The sequence below is a fragment of the Phyllobates terribilis genome, unplaced genomic scaffold, assembly GCF_046119375.1.
Source record: "Phyllobates terribilis strain yellow unplaced genomic scaffold, ASM4611937v1 Scaffold_12__6_contigs__length_324123572, whole genome shotgun sequence".
Lineage (NCBI taxonomy): Eukaryota > Metazoa > Chordata > Amphibia > Anura > Dendrobatidae > Phyllobates > Phyllobates terribilis.
In genome coordinates this window covers 644043-660757 of record NW_027362772.1, presented here as the reverse complement: position 1 = coordinate 660757, position 16715 = coordinate 644043, and the positions used below count along the sequence as shown (strand labels likewise).

The 16715-nt window shown below is 46.1% G+C and overlaps 1 protein-coding gene across 1 annotated transcript; it reads right to left on the bottom strand.

Annotated features, from left to right (window-relative positions):
- Positions 1-2136: 2136 nt before the first annotated feature.
- LOC141172894 (uncharacterized) lies at positions 2137-15816 on the bottom strand. Its single transcript, XM_073657514.1, has 9 exons — positions 15748-15816; positions 15582-15672; positions 5181-5320; positions 4872-5051; positions 4690-4788; positions 2858-2941; positions 2552-2728; positions 2342-2465; positions 2137-2258 (listed from the first exon to the last, which is right to left on the bottom strand). Exons 1-9 carry the CDS (start codon positions 15814-15816, stop codon positions 2137-2139), a joined length of 1086 nt encoding a protein of 361 aa, XP_073513615.1.
- Positions 15817-16715: the final 899 nt, after the last annotated feature.

Sequence of the window (16715 nt, the reverse complement as noted above, 5' to 3'; positions counted from 1 at the left end):
ATGACCACCATGAATTTCTAGTAAAGTAATTAAAAAAAACACAACACCCAGAATAAAGTCCTTTAATTGAAATAAAGACACAATTCTTTATTGTTCTAAATTAAACCATACTTACCGTCACGCCCATTCCAGCTGAAGCCAACGATCTCCTGCAATAAAAGTAAAATAATAAAGCAACCTCATCCTTACCTTTCCATGGTTCCCAGGACCGGTCCAGCTCTGCTACATTCACATGACATGCTGCACTGCAGCAGAACGCTGCCATCCATCCTGTCATCCCGCAGACACTGAGAAGCGCAGGCATACTTCCACTCCTCAGTGTCTGGCTGTGACGGCATCCAGATGAGCCGAGGTCATGTCCAATGAACTCGGCTCACCTCATGCACGTCACTGACAGCGTGGGAAAATTCTCCTGCTCCCCGCATGCGCAGTAGAAGTTTCCCACGCTGTCAGTGACGGACGTCCAGGAGGTGAGCTGAGTTCATTGTCGGCTCATCTGGATGCCGTCACAGCGAGACACTGAGGAGCGCAAGCATGCCTGCGCTTCTCAGTGTCTGCGGGATGACAGGCTGGATGGCAGCGTTCTGCTGCGGTCCAGCCTGTCATCTCGATGTAGCAGAGCTGGAGCTGTCCTGGGAACCATGGAAAGGTAAGGATGAGGTTGCTTTATTATTTTTCTTTTATTGCAGGAGATCGTTGGCTTCAGCTGGAATGGGCGTGATGGTAAGTATGGTTTAATTTAGAACAATAAAGGATTGTGTCTTTATTTCAATTAAAGGACTTTATTCTGGGTGTTTGTGTTTTTTTTAACTTTGACTATGGGGTTAGTAATGGGGGTGTCTTATAGACGCCTCTCCATTACTAACCTGGGCTTGATGTCAGCTGGCATTATAAGCTGACATCAACCCCAACCCTATTACCCCCTGCCACCGCACCAGGGCAGCGTGGAAGAGCGAGGCTAAGTGCCAGAATTGGCGCATCCTATGGATGCGCCATTTCTGGGGCGGCTGACGGCTGGTGTTTCTAGCCTGGGAGGGGGCCAATATTCATGGCTCCCTTCCTGGGCTATTAATATCAGCCACCAGCTGTCTGCCTAGCCTTTGCTAGCTATTAAATTAGGGGGGACCCCACGTCATTTTTTTTGGGGGGTCCCCCATTTTAATAGCTAGTAAAGGCTAGGTATTCAGCTGGGGGCTGATATTAGTAGCCTGGGAAGCTCCGTGGGTATTACCCCCTTCCCAGGCTTCAAACATCTGCTCCAGCTGTCTGCTTAACCTCCGCTAGAGCCTAAAATTAAGGGGAACCCCACGCCAATTTTTTTTTAAATAAATCCTTTATTTTAACACTAGATGACAAGTACAGTAACCAACACTATCACTGTACTTCATATATATGTGACTGACATGTTTCTATCTATCTAATCTATGTGTGATGCTCTATTCTGTCTGTTATAAATTGTCGGGTACCGCTGCTGAATTGCCGGCCGGCTTTTTTAAAGAGACGGTGCATGAAAACACTATTATTTTTTTTGATAAATCCTTTACGCTAAATGACAAGTACAGTAAGCAACATTGTCACTGTACTTCATATATATGTGACTGACATGTTTCTATCTATCTAATCTATGTGTGAAGCTCTATTCTTTCTATTCTAAATTGTCGGGTGCCGGCTTATGCCGCTGCTGAATTGCCGGCTTTTCATATATTGTCACAGAAGCGATGGGAACTTCCCTGCTCCGGACACAGCGCAGCGCTTCTGTGACAAGTGAAAGCTGTCGGCACAGAAGCCCTGCGCTGTGTCCGGAGCTGGGAATACGCAGCGATGTGTCCGTTTCAGCACAGAAGCGCTGACTGTCTGGACCTACCGCCGCCGTATTTTAACTCCCTCCACCTTATATTAACTCCCACATGGCAGGGATACGGCCACGGCAGCTTATTAACACCCCCAGAGTATCCCCGCATGTCAATTTCTGAAAGTTCAAAAGCATTACCGGCGTATAAGACGACCCCAGACTAGACAGAAGATTTTTCAGTCTTCAAAAGTCGTCTTATACGCCGGAATATACGGTAATACTGGTGGATAAAACAAGACTGAGCACAAGACCTTCACAGCCGTCTACACATCATAGGGGAGATCTCATGACACCTTCTCTCCATCTACCTGATGATCCTGAGGAACATTGGGATCTTCTTGCTTACAGTCCTGTGGAAGAAGAGGACGGGGACATCTCTCTGGTGTTGTCCTCTTACTGGATAGATCTGGAGGAAACATACAGGGACTGAATTCATTCTTTCCATACGATAGTTATAGGCCGTGTGTATTTAGTCCTCCTGTCTATTACCTGGTGATGTGAGGGGCTGGGGAACCTCCATCATGACGTCCTTGTACAGATCTTTGCATCCTTCTAAATACTCCCACTCCTCCATGGAGAAATAGATGGCGACATCCTGACACCTTATAGGAACCTGACACATACAATGATACCGTCATCCCCCGATCCCTTCATAGCGTTACTGTATATATAATGTCCCAGCATTCCCAGCAGTGTCACCTCTCCAGTCAGCAGCTCAATCATCTTGTAGGTGAGTTCTAGGATCTGGTCATTGATGTTCTTATGTATCAGGGGGTGAGATGGAGGTCCCGTGATTGGGCGCTTGGGTCTTCCCCATCCCTCAGACACAGGGTCCTGACATCGCTCACTAGAGGTCTTCTTCACTACTGTGTAATCCTGGTTATGGAGAGACACATTAATAAATCTCCCTCCAGACATTTCCAGAGTCCTCACCTCTCCAGTTCTGTCCATCTGTTATTCCCATAGATAAGAATGATGTAATGTGAAGTCATCAGAATCTCTCACCTCTCCAGTAAGCCGGAAGAGGATCTGACCAGCCCCCGCTTCCCCAGTCCCACTAACAGGAGCTCTATGGAATGCTCTCTCCGTCTGCAACAAACGTTCCAAAATCCATGATCTTTTCATTACTAACAAACTTTCCTTCCTTGGCATCACTGAAAAGTGGCTCAACCCCTCTGACCCGTCCTCTCTAGCTGCACTTTCGTACGGTGGATTCCATCTTTCTCACACACCCCGCTCCAACACCAAGCATGGTGGAGTAGTAGGTTTTCTCCTGTCAGATAACCGCTCTTTCACCCAAATCCCACTGCCACCTTCCGTTGCTCTCCCCTCTTTTGAGGTGCATTCTGTTCGCATCTACTCCCCCTCCACCTCACCGTCATTTACCGCCCCCCAGGACCAGCCACCATTTTTTCAGCCACTTCACCACCTGGCTACTTCATTTCCTTTCCGCTGACATCCCCATCATTGGTGATTTCATCATCCCCATTGACACTTCCCACTCATCTGCCTCTAAGCTTCTATCCCTCACTTCCTCCTTCGGCCTTGCTCAATGGTCTTCAGCCCCCACCCACATAGATGGCCACACACTGGACCTCATCTTCACCCGCCTCTGTTTCCTATCTAACTTCTCTAACTCACACCTCTCTCTCTGTCTGACCACAATCTACTTACATTCTCCTCCCTCTCCTCTCCAGGTGCCAATCCTTACTCCACAAACTTGCAGACCATCGCAGAAATCTCAAACACCTTGACCTACATTCACTCTCTGAATCCCTCCTCCCTCTTACAGACATAAGTTCATTACACGATGCAGATGCAGCTGCCACTTTATATACTGTCATACTGTCTGTTCAGCGTCGATGGCCTGAGGACAGGGAGGAGCAGGAGCAGGAGGAGGAGGAAGAGGAGGAGAGCATGGTCAGTCGTCCTCTTGGTGAGGACATGGAAGTCTTGCCTCTTTGCAGTATGGCACACATGGCTGAGTTTATGTTATGCTGCCTTTCTCGTGACCCTCGCGTTCTCAAAATTTTTGGTAACAGTCATTACTGGTTGGTGACACTTCTATATCCACGCTACAAGGAGGACTTTCTAGCTCTTATTCATGAGGCGGACATGTCTACAAAAATGGGGCAGTACCAGGATGCCCTTGTTGCAGAACTATTAAAAAAATTCCCATCTGAAAACGCTGGCGGCAGAGAGCACAGTTCGTTGGACAACCAAGGAGTACAGGCGAGGGAGACACAATTCATGTTTCGACGGACTACACCGTCGATAAAGCAGCCACAGCCGGTGACTGAGTAAAATCTGTGACTTCTCTGCATTTAGTGGTCACTACTCACCTGGGTAGTCATATGTCGGAATCTCCTCCTTACACCGCTCATCACCCCTCACATATGTCTCTGTAGTATTAGTATGGGTCAGATCTTCACCCTGAAACAAATATTGTAAAAGTCACAGACAGATGGAGAAGTCCCATCTATGATCAGCTCTAATCCTGCCATCTCCACTGTTCTCATTACACAAGTATAAAACAAATAATACTGGTGGATAAAACAAGACTGAGCACAAGACCTTCACAGCCGTCTACACATCATAGCGGAGATCTCATGACACCTTCTCTCCATCTACCTGATGATCCTGAGGAACATTGGGATCTTCTTGTTTACAGTCCTGTGGAAGAAGAGGACGGGGACATCTCTCTGGTGTTGTCCTCTTACTGGATAGATCTGGAGGAAACACATACAGGGACTGAATTCATTCTTTACATACAGATAATTATAGGCCGTGTGTATTTAGTCCTGTCTATTACCTGGTGATGTGAGGGGCTGGGGAACCTCCATCATGAAGTCCATGTACAGATATTTGTGTCCTTCTAAATACTCCCACTCCTCCATGGAGAAATAGACAGCGACATCCTGACACCTTATAGGAACCTGACACATACAATTATACCGTCATCTCCTCGATCCCTGCATAGCGTTACTGTATAATGTCCCAGCATTCCCAGCAATGTCACCTCTCCAGTCAGAAGCTCAATCATCTTGTAGGTGAGTTCTAGGATCTTCTGGTCATTGATGTCCTCATGTATCAGGGGGTGAGGTGAAAGCTCAGTGATTGGGCTCAGGGGTCTTTCCCAGCTCTCAGACACAGGGTCCTGACAGCGCTCCCTAGAGGTCTTCTTCACTACTGTGTAATCCTGGTTATGGAGAGACACATTAATAAATCTCACTACAGACATTTCCAGAGTCCTCACCTCTCCAGTTCTGTCCATCTGTTATTCCCATAGTTAAGAATGATGTAATGTGACGTCATCAGAATCTCTCACCTCTCCAGTAAGCCGGAAGAGGATCTCTAGGGTGAGGCGTAATATCCTCTCCGCCATCTTGTCTCTGCCCAGATCCATCTTTGATAGGTAAATCAGGAAAATTCTCTCATATAGAAGATTTTCACTGAGAGGATCCGACACTGTAGAGAGAAGATGATGAGCTGATGAAACAGCATAAAAATCCTGTATAATAATACAATTACTGCAGATAATAAGGGAAACATGAGATTTATTATTTTAAAGTATTTAGTTTTCTTCTATACATCAAACTAATAAAACCTATATATTTTAGGCCACAGACAACAAGCAGTTTCTTCCTCGGAGTCGGCAGCTGAATACGTTTCTCATAGACTCATCGTCCATAACGCTAATTCTCGAATCATTTACCAACACTGGAATCGGTAATGGATTCCACATTCCTCTATTCCTCCTCATCCAGTGAGGAAGGACCCCCAACAAGGCGCCTTAGGACCTAGGCAATCCCTACCGCAATTGATCCCATATGGCCTGCACCCCTGAAAATTATCAGCCTGTTATTCTGGATTTCACCGGAAGCTGAGGAATCAAATTTGCTGTTACACGCCTCACTGAAATTGACTTTTTCAAATTCTTTTTCAGAGAGGAAATAGTAAATCTTATGGTGGCCCAGACAAATTTGTATGCCCATCAATTTTTTACCAAAAATCCCACGTCAGCATATGCCAGGTGGACCCCTGTAAATGCAGCAGAGATTAGGACATTTTGAAGCATGGTTCTGCATATGGGCATAGTTAGAAAACCAGAGATTCGGCAATACTGGAGTACTGATATTCTCTACAGCACACCGGTATTCTGTTTGGCTATGAAAAAAATGTTTGCATTAGGCCCCAGCCCCACTATCAGTATTTGGTCAGTATTCGGTCAGTATTATTTCTCAGGAGTTGGAGCCAAAACCAGGTGAGGAACAATCCAAGAAAAGGTATAATAGGAACAAGTCACCAATTCTGCATTTATCTCCCACTCCTGGTTTTGGCTCCCACTCCTGAGAAAAAATACTGACCGAATACGGATAGTGGGGCCATGGCCTTATAGTGATAATGCGCTATGTCCTCCTGAGACGATCCTAACTTTGATCGTCTATACACAATTCGGCCAGTAGTTGACCACTTCAGCAGAAAATTTGCTGAGGCGTACAACCCCCAAAGGGACATCTCTATAGATGAATCTCTGGTTCATTTCAAAGGGCGGTTAAATTTCCGACAATACACTGTGTGCAGAATTATTAGGCAAGTTGTATTTTAGAGGATTATTTTTATTATTGATCAACAACTATGTTCTCAATCAACCCAAAAGACTCATAAATATCCAAGCTTAATAGTTTTGGAAGTTGGAGTGGGATTTTTTTAGATTTGGCTATTTTAGGAGGATATCTGTTTGTGCAGGTAACTATTACTGTGCAGAATTATTAGGCAACTTAATAAAAACCAAATATAATCCCATCTCACTTGTTTATTTTCACCAGGTAAACCAATATCAGTGCACAAAATTTAGAAATAAACATTTCTGACATGCAAAAACAAAAACCAAAACAATTAGTGATCAATATAGCCACCTTTCTTTATGATGACACTCAACAGCCTTCCATCCATAGATTCTGTCAGTTGCTTGATCTGTTTTCGATCAACATTGTGTGCAGCAGCCACCACAGCCTCCCAGACACTGTTCCGAGAGGTGTACTGTTTTCCCTCCTTGTAGATCTCAAATTTTATGATGGACCACAGGTTCTCTATGGGATTCAGATCAGGTGAACAAGGGGGCCATGTCATTATTTTTTCTTCTTTTAGACCTTTACTGGCCAGCCACGCTGTGGAGTAGTTGAATGCATGTGATGGAGCATTGTCCTGCATGAAAATCATCTTTTTCTTGAACGATACCGACTTCTTCCTGTACCACTGCTTGAAGAAGTTGTCTTCCAGAAACTGTCAGTAGGTCTGGGAGTTGAGCTTCACTCCATCCTCAACCCGAAAAGGTCCCACAAGTTCATCTTTGATGATACCAGTACCCCACCTCCACCTTGGTGGCGTCTGAGTCGGAGTAAAGCTCTCTGCCCTTTAGAGATCCAGCCTCTGGCCCATACATCTGGCCCATCAAGAGTCACTCTCATTTCATCAGTCCATAAAACCTTTGAAAAATCAGTCTTAAGATATTTCTTGGCCCATTCTTGATGTTTTATCTTATGTTTCTTGTTCAAAGGTGGTTGTTTTTCAGCCTTCCTTACCTTGGCCATGTCCCTGAGTATCGCACACTTTGTGCTTTTTGATACTCCAGTAACGTTGCAGCTCTGAAATATGGCGAAGCTGGTGGTGGATGGCATCTTGTCAGCTTCACGCTTGATTTTCCTCAATTCATGGGCAATTATTTTGCGCCTGTTTTGGCCAACACGCTTCTTGCGACCCTGTTGTCTATTTGCCATGAAACGCTTGATTGTTCGCTGATAACGCTTCAAAAGTTTGGAAATTTCAAGACTGCTGCATCCCTCTGCAAGACAGCTCACAATTTTGGACTTTTTAGAGCCCGTAAAATCTCTCTTCTGACCCATTTTGCCAAAGGAAAGGAAGTTGCCTAATAATTAATCACACCTTATATAGGGTGTTGATGTCATTAGACAACACCCCTCCTCATTACAGAGATGCACATCACCAGATTTACTTAATTGGTAGTTGGCTCTCAAGACTATGCAGCTTGGAGTAGGACAACATGTATAAAAAGTATCGAAGTGATCAAAATAAGCATTTGCCTAATAATTCTGCACGCGGTGTACTTGCCCAGTAAGAGGGCTAGGTACGGAGTTAAACTATAAAAGATGTGCGAGAGTACCACAGGGTACACCCACAGATTTAGGGTCTAAGAAGGAAAGGACGTCCAAATTAACAAGTGGGATAATTGTGTGGGAATTGATGCACCCACTAATGGAGAAGGGTTATCCCCTCCACATTGATACATTTTTACACCAGCATCCTACTCTTCAAGACCCTCTCTGTCAGAGGTACAGTTGCATGCGGCACCGAGTGAAAAAAAACAGACAGGCCTCTCTAAGCTGCTAATTGGGCAATTGCCGAAAAAGGGAGAAATAATTAAGCTACTCAACCAGTATAGGTGCTTCATAATAATTATTGTACAGTAAAAATCATCTGATTAGGTGCACTTGTGGACTACAGAGTAAGGGGACAAAATCGCTAGAAAACATCAGAACCACGGACTGAAAAAAAAAATGATCAAAAAAATCCCAAATGACAGAGTATCATATAAAAGATAAAGTCTTTGTTAAGGCATGTATAAAATCTACACAATACAGGTAATTGGAAATGGCGACAGAGATCGTGACATGCACATGAAAAAAGGATGTGCGTATCACCCAGAGATCACACAGGAAATATTTGTATAGTACAGATAATTATAAACATCAAAGCTCGCTCCATCTGCAACAAGTGTTCCTACATCCATGATCTTTTCATTACTAACAAACTTTCCTTACTCGGCATCACTGAAACGTGGCTCAACCCCTCTGACACGGCCTCTCCAGCTGCACTTTCGTACGGTGGATTCCATCTTTCTTACACACCCCGCTCCAACACCAAGCATGGTGGAAGAGTAGGTTTTCTCCTGTCAGATTACCGCTCCATTACCCAAATCCCACTGCCACCCTCCGTTACTCTCCCCTCCTTTCAGGTGCATTCTGTGTGCATCTACTCCCCCTCCAACCGGCCACCACTTTCTTTGACCACTTCACCACCTGGCTGCTTCATTTCCTTTCCGCTGACATCCCCACTATCATCATGGGTGACTTCAACATCCCCGTTGACACTTCCAACTCATCTGCCTCTAAGCTTCTATCCCTCACTTCCTCCTTCGGCCTTGCTCAATGGCCTTCTGCCCCCACTCACAAAGATGGACACACACTAGGCCTCATCTTCACCCACCTCTGTTCCCTAACTTCTCTAACTCACCTCTCCCCCTGTCTGACCACAACCTACTTACATTCTCTTCCCTCTCCTCTCCAGGTGAACAATCCTTACTCCACAAACTTGCAGACCTTCGCAGAAATCTCAAACACCTTGACCTACATTCACTCTCAGAATCCCTCCTCCCTCTTACAGGCATAAGTTCATTACACGATGCAGATGCTGCTGCCACTTTATATATTACTACTACAACAGCTGCAGCTCTGAACTCAGTCGACCCTGTCACTCTAAATGTGAGTGCAACACAGAGAGTCACGCCAGGTGTGAGTGCAACACAGAGGGGAAAGGGAAAGGGAACCCAGACACTAGGGAAAGGGGGAAGAGCTGACCTCCTAATCTGGACTAGCATCACCCTGTCTCCCCCTACCACCCTATACAGCCTCCACTGCTGTCGCCGATCACGTGCCTCACCCTACTATCCATGGTGTAAGGCTATAGCTGGGGGTGGAAGGAGATGCGCACTAGTCAACCTCCGCTAGCACTCTAAAGACAAAAAAGGGAAGACAACACAAGGGAATAACAACTTAGCTTAGAAGAAACTCCAAAAGGGCAAACGGCCTAAAGACTCCAGAAAGGACGTGATGCTACTTCAGCCAAGTTCCAAGTAGAAATGAGTATAACCGGCGACGCCCACCTAGGCACACCAGGTAAAAATACACCCAGACTAAAGGGAGGTAGTCGCTGGGTCCTAAACACAGCCTCCTATCTAGGCAGCTGTCTGCATTGCCAAACGTGGAGATCTCCTGCAAACCACTGCAGGGCGACTGTCACCTCTGACACACCCGTGACAGACCCCCCACACATACCACAGCTCGCATACTCAATAGGCAACCCTGGCACACCAACCTGACTAAAGAACTACGAAGGGCCTCAAGGGTTGCCGAGCAGAGATGGAAAAGGTCCCACTCCAATGAGCATTTCATTGCATTAAAATAGTCCCTCAATTCTTTCAATTCCACACTTACTGCAGCAAAACAAACCTACTTCTCATCTCTCATATCCTCTCCCTGTCTCACAACCCTAAGCAGCTATTCAACACTTTTAATTCTCTCCTCCCTCTCCTCTCATATCAGCCGAAGACTTTGCCTCATTCTTCAAGCAGAAGATTGACACCATCAGACAAAGCTTTTGCCTAAAGACCCCACAGCCCCTCCTCCTATCTACTCAACCCTTCTCCTCCAAAACCAGCTTCTTCACCATTACGGATGATCAAGTTTCCTTTTTACTCCTCGCCACCTGCGAACTTGACCCAATACGTCCCACCTCATCCCAAACCTCACCACAGTCTTCATCCCAAATCTAGCCCACCTTTTCAACCTGTCACAACTGGTATCTTCCCCTCATGTTTCAAACATGTCTCCATCACACCCATCCTCAAAAAGCCCTCCCTTGACCTATCCTCTGACTAGCTATTGACCCATACCACTTCTCCCCGATGCCTCAAAACTACTGGAACAACACGTCCATTCTGAACTGTCCTCCCACCTCTCCTCCTGCTCCCTCTTTGACCGCTTACAATTTGGCTTCCGACCGCACCATTCTACTGAAACTCCTCTGACTAAAGTCCCCAACGACCTACTAACTGCCAAATCCAAGCGACACTACTCTGTCCTCCTCCTCCTGGACCGGTCATCGGCCTTTGACACAGTGGACCATTCCCTTTTACCACAGACTCTCTTATGTCTTGGCATCACAGACTTGGCCCTATCTTGGAGCTCTTCATACCTAACAGACCGGACATTGTGTCTTCCACTTACACACCACCTCCTCATCTGACCCCCTATCTGTCCGTGTCCGCCGAGGTTCAGTTCTAGGACCTCTGCTCTTCTCCATCTACACCTTCGGCCTGGGACAGCTCATAGAGTCCCATGGGTTTCAGTATCATCTCTATGCTGATGACACACAGATCTATCTCTCTGGATCTGATATCACCTGCTTACTCATCAGAATCCCACAATGTCTGTCCGCTATTTCATCCTTCTTCTCTGACAGATTTTTAAAACTTAACATGGATAAAACTGAATTCATCATCTTTCCACCATCTCACTCAACCCCCTCATCTGACGAATCCATCATAGTCAATGGCTGCTCACTCTCCCCAGTCCCGCAAGCTCGCTGCCTTGGGGTAACCCTGGACTCTGACCTCTCCTTCAAACCACATATCCAAGCCCTTTCCACTTCCTGCCAACTCCAACTCAAAACAATCTCCTGGATCCGCACATTCCTCAGCCATAAATCTGCAAAAACACTAGTGCACACCTTCATCATCTACCGCCTCGACTACTGCAACCTTCTGCTCTGTGGCCTCCCCTCTAACACTCTCGCACACATCCAATCTATCCTAAACTCTGCTGCCCGACTAACCCACCTGTCCCCCCGCTATTCCCCCCGGCCTCTCCTTTCTGTCAATCCCTTCACTGGCTCTCCATTACCCAGAGACTCTGGTTCAAAACCCTAACCATGGCATAAAAAGCCATCCACAACTTGTCTCCTCCATACATCTGTGACCTAGTCTCCTGGTACTTACCTGCACACAACCTCCGATTCTCACAAGATCTCCTTCTCTACTTCCCTCTTATCTCTTCTTCCCACAATCGCATACAAGATTTCTCCCGTGCATCCTCCCTACTCTGGAACTCTCTACCTCAACATATCAGACTCTCACCTACCGTGGAAACCTTCAAAAGGAACCTGAAGACCAACAAGCGTACAACCTGCAGTAACCACCACTCCACCATACTGCTGCACGACCAGTTCTACCCTCACCTACTGTATCCTCACCCATCCCTTATAGGTTGTGAGCCCTCGCTCAGGGTCCTCTTTCCTCTTGCACCAGTCACTGACTTTTATTGTTCAAAATTATTGTAATTGTTTTTGCTCTGTATACCCCTTTCACATGTAAAGTGCCATGGAATAAATGGTGCTATAATAAATAATAATGATAATAATAATAATAATAATTAAATCCTATTACCACACTCCCCTTCAGCATACAATCACATTAGGTGATGGACTCCCTGACATCTAGGGTGTGGAACTCCCTTTCCCCCTCATTTTTAGGGTTCTCGCAGAATGACGGTAAAACTATATCCTGTGATCTATGAAAAGAGGACACTACCTTTGGAAGGAAGGCAGGGTCCGGGGAAAGAATAACCCTATCTGATAGGATTTGAGTGAAGGGCTGATTTACTGATAGGGCCTGAATCTCTCCTACCCGCCTAGCTGATAAAACGGCACTCCTGGTGGCTATTACAAGTGTCAAATTTTTAAGAGAACAATCTGATATGGGCTCAAAGGGAGTCTTGGAAAGAGCTTTGAGTACTAGGTCTAAGTCCCAGGGGGCTGCTCTCGGTTTTGGAACAGATTCCGAGCGGCTAAGTGCTCTAAAGAATTTTACTATCAAGGGGTGGGACGAGAGGTCTCCTCCAAAAAGGGCCCCTAAAGCTGCAGAGTGAACCTTAAGGGTGCTCTTTTTAGCCCCATCTCCCAACCTTTTTGCAGGAATTCTAAAATCCCCACGTATGGTACCCCTTGTTTTTTTAAAGGATTTATTCCTGAAAAAATTAGAAATTTACTCCATATTCTATAATATATAGTTGACATTTTCTTCCTTGCTTTAACAAGTGTGGAAATCACTCTCCCCGAGCACCCTTTAGCTTTCAGAAGTTGCCGCTCAAGCACCAAGCTTCTTTACGTCTGGGTGGTGAATGGGACCCTGGGAAAGGAGGTCTGGAATCTCTGGGAGTACCCATGGAGTTGCCACCGATAGGCGACGAACCCAGGAAAACCATGTTCTCCTGGGCCAAAAGGGTGCCACTAGAATTATCTCGGCCCTCTCCATACGTACATCCCTGAGAACTGCTGGAATTAGATGTACAGGGGGAAAGGCATAGAGCAGGCCTACTGGCCATTTGAGGACAAGGGAGTCTACCCCCCAGGGGAGATCTTTTGGATCTAAGAAGAATTTGCGGACTTTTTTGTTCAGCTTGTGCGCAAAAAAATCTATTTTTGGAACCCCCCCAGAGACCTACTGTTTTCTGGAAGATTCCTGAGTTCACGGACCATTCGTCCTGATCTACCCTGTGACGACTCAGGAAGTCTGCTTTTATATTTTCTGACCCCTTTAAATAGCCTGCCGAGATGGAACTTAGAATTCCTTCCGCTAACAACATAATTTTTTGAGTTTCTGCCATAAGACCTTCTTATTTTGTTCCCCCCTGTTTGTTTATATAGGTCACTGCAGTTTTGTTGTCTAAGAGGATTCTTAGATGACGATCTTTTACAACTGGCAAGATTTGTCGTTAGGCTAATCCTATGGCTGCTAACTCTTTCCTGTTGGAATATGCATCTATCAAGTCTCGAGGCCATCTCCCTTGCAGGATGCTTCCCTCTACAAGGGCACCCCACACCCCAGGAACTTGCGTCCGTAGTGAGTATAAAGGGATTTTTTATTTCCCATGGGACTCTTTGCGATAGATTTGACTCGTTTGTCCACCACATCATTGATAGTTGAGTGTCCTTGGATATCATTTTTGGCGTGTTCAGGTTCCCTCCTGCTTTCTGTTCTACTCTCAGGATATCCCATTGGAGAGGTCTGAAATGACACCTTGCCCAAATTACTGTCGAGATGCATGCAGGAGGGACCCCAAGGTGGACATGGCCCTTCTTAGTGTAGTCTCTGGTTTGTTTATTAGTTCTAAAGCTAGTCTTTCTAGTCTTTCCCTTCTTTCTTCTGGAAGGAAGGACATTTGTTTTCTTGAATCCAACCAGGTGCCTAAGAAGGTTTGTTTTTGTTTTGGCTCGAGCCTTTAATTTTTTTTGAGTTTATCAGCCACCCTAAAGAGGCTAAGATACTTAAAACCTTTGTGACTGCCAGGTTGCATTCGGACTCTGATCTTCCTACCACAAGAAAGTCGTCCAGATACGGGATGAATAAAACGTCAGTTTCCCTTATGTGTGCTGACATTTCCCCCACTATTTTTGTAAAGACCCTTGGGGCCATGGAAAGTCCAAAAGGGGAGCACTTGGAACTGTAGAGGTGTCAGATGGCCTTTAATGTAGACCGCCACTCTTAGGAATCTTTGATGAACTTGAAAGATGGAAACATGATAATAGGCATCTTTCAGATCTATAGTGGCCATGAAGCACTTTGGGAATAGGAGTTTTATCACTGACTCGGTGTTTTCCATCTTGAACCGTTTGAGAACCAGAAACTTTTTGAGGTTCCTTAAGTTTATGATGGTCCTGTAAGACTGATCTGTTTTTTATCTTAGGAATACGGGGCTGTAAAACCCTTTTCCCACAGGATAGAACTCCTTTTTGGATTAGAGACATAACCTCCTGTTCCAGGATATCCTGTACCAAACCCGAAGGTTGGATTTTGGTGACAATATAAGCGTCTGGAGGGGAAGAAAGAAATTCTAATTTCAACCCCTCTAGTATTGTGTGCAGGACCCAGGGACTTAGGGAAATTCTTTCCCAGGCGGGGAAGAAGAGTTTTAATCTTCCACCTACCGGGGACCTGGCGTCATTGTCTTCTCGCTCTTTTTGGGAACCCGGACAAAAAACGATCCACCTGTGAGGTTTTTCCCCTGTTTCTTTCTGGTTCATTCCATTTCGAGTCTTTTGGCTTCGCCCCCACATTTCAGAACGTGCGGAAAGGCCTCTTGAATTTTGGTGCACTTAACTGGGGAAACTTTTTTAGAGTCTCCTGTTTTGTCCAGAATTTTGGCAAGAGAGGACCCAATAAGGTAATTCCCTTCGAAGGGAATACCAAAAAGCCTGGACTTTGAGTCGAAGTCGCCCTTCCAGTTTTTTAACCAGAGGGCTCTTCTGGCTGAATTTGACAGGGCACAGGTTCGGGCTGTTAGACGGACGGCGTCTCCTGAGTAGTCCGCAAGGAAGTCTGCCGCTTTGGCTAAATTGGGTATACAGGCTAGTATCTCGTCTTTGGGGCATTTATTCCGGATCTGGTCTTGTAATTGAGCTTAAAGATCTTGCAGTGCATGTTGCCACTATGTTCGATTTAAATTCTGCGGCCCCTGTCTCCCAAGCTCTTTTTAGAAAACTCTCTACTTTCCAATCAAGAGGGTCTTTTAGTCCAGCATCATCAAATGGGAGGGATGAGTTCCTGAAGACTTTGCAGACCGCCACATCTATCTTGGGTGCTTTGTCCCAGGTCTCTGAGTCCTCTGCTCCGAAAGCGTATTTTCTCTTCATCAGCTCGGGAATATAAGCCTTCCTGTCTGCTTTTTTCCATTCCCTTTGGATCAGCTGGGAGATGGTTTTGTGGACTGGAACCCTTTGAACGATTTTTTAATTTCACTTCTAATCATGCCCTGCATGATATCCATTAGTGAGGGAAACGCCGCTGACAAAGTTCTTTCTATACAATCCTTACAAAGTCGTTTGGTGTAAGCTGACTCTAGTTTATATTTGCATAATGCACATTCCTTATGTTTCAATTTGGCTTGAGTCTTCCTAGGTCTTCCCTAAAGGAAATGTATAGAAAAAGTGTACTTTTAACAAAGTTTTTTCCCCAGGGTTTCACCCCTGACTTACCTCACCTGACGCAGGACTACACAGGTCGGAGGGGCAGCTTCCATGGGTTCTACAGGTTGAGCTGTGTCCTCCATTCTTGGGATGCAGCACTGAATGGAGGTGGGGGGGAGCTTATGTCCTCTTCTTGCTCCCCCCCCCCCCCGTGATACGCCCCATGGTGTTCTCTGGTGAAGCACTATGCCCCTCGGGCCGTGCCCCCAGATGACGCCCCCGCTCTCGTCCCGGGGACGCACCAACCAAACCAAGCCGTGACCCCGGGACCACCGCTGGCCGGCTCCCAGCAAAGCATCGCGCCACCGGATGTGACGCAAGACGCAGGCGGGGATTCCGGGGAAGCACTCTGCCACAATAGACCGTTCCCCCGGAACTGACGTCACGCCGCCCCGGAGATGCTTGCATGCGACTCGCCGGCCGGCATCCGGAACAGCGCCGCATGCCCCACAGGAGCCAGGAAACCCGGACTGACAAGGGAGCAGTAGCGCCGAGGTGAATTTTCACTCCCTCGGCAGCGCCTGAGGAGCTGTAGGGTCTCTTCGAGGACAGGAAACCACTGAGGCATAGTAGAGGGCTCCGCCTTTCAAACCTGTAGTGGTTTCCTGCCCTCGGAGCGGTTCCCTCTCTCCATGGGTGCTGTCGTGGGGAATGGGAAAAAAGAAACAGAACTAATAAATTTTATATTTAATCCAAAAGAGAGGCAGTGTTTAGGAAAAATATACAGAGATTTTACAAAAGGAGACAATACAATACATATGCAGTTACACAAAATAATACGGATTAAAGAAGAAACTTACTATAAGATCAGAGACGATTCAATATAGCTGGGGGGGTGGGGGCACCCCACTTTGATGTGAACGTTATGGAACGTGATCCGTTGCTTATAGTCTCTCTCTATACCCCCTGGCAATGAATACTGATCCATCCCTCAGTGGATTCTTTTATGTCGAAGGGTGAAACCTGCAAACAAACCCCATGT

Bases quoted from the DNA above. Each gene is read 5' to 3' on its own strand.
- LOC141172894 (XM_073657514.1), bottom strand. From the start codon at position 15,816: ATGGAGGACACAGCTCAACCTGTAGAACCCATGGAAGCTGCCCCTCCG. The intron at 5,321-15,581 runs GTAAGGATTGTA...TTCTCTCTACAG, and splicing joins AGCTTACACCAAACGACTTT to TGTCGGATCCTCTCAGTGAA. The intron at 2,729-2,857 runs GTGAGAGATTCT...CTCCATAACCAG, and splicing joins TCTTCCGGCTTACTGGAGAG to GATTACACAGTAGTGAAGAA.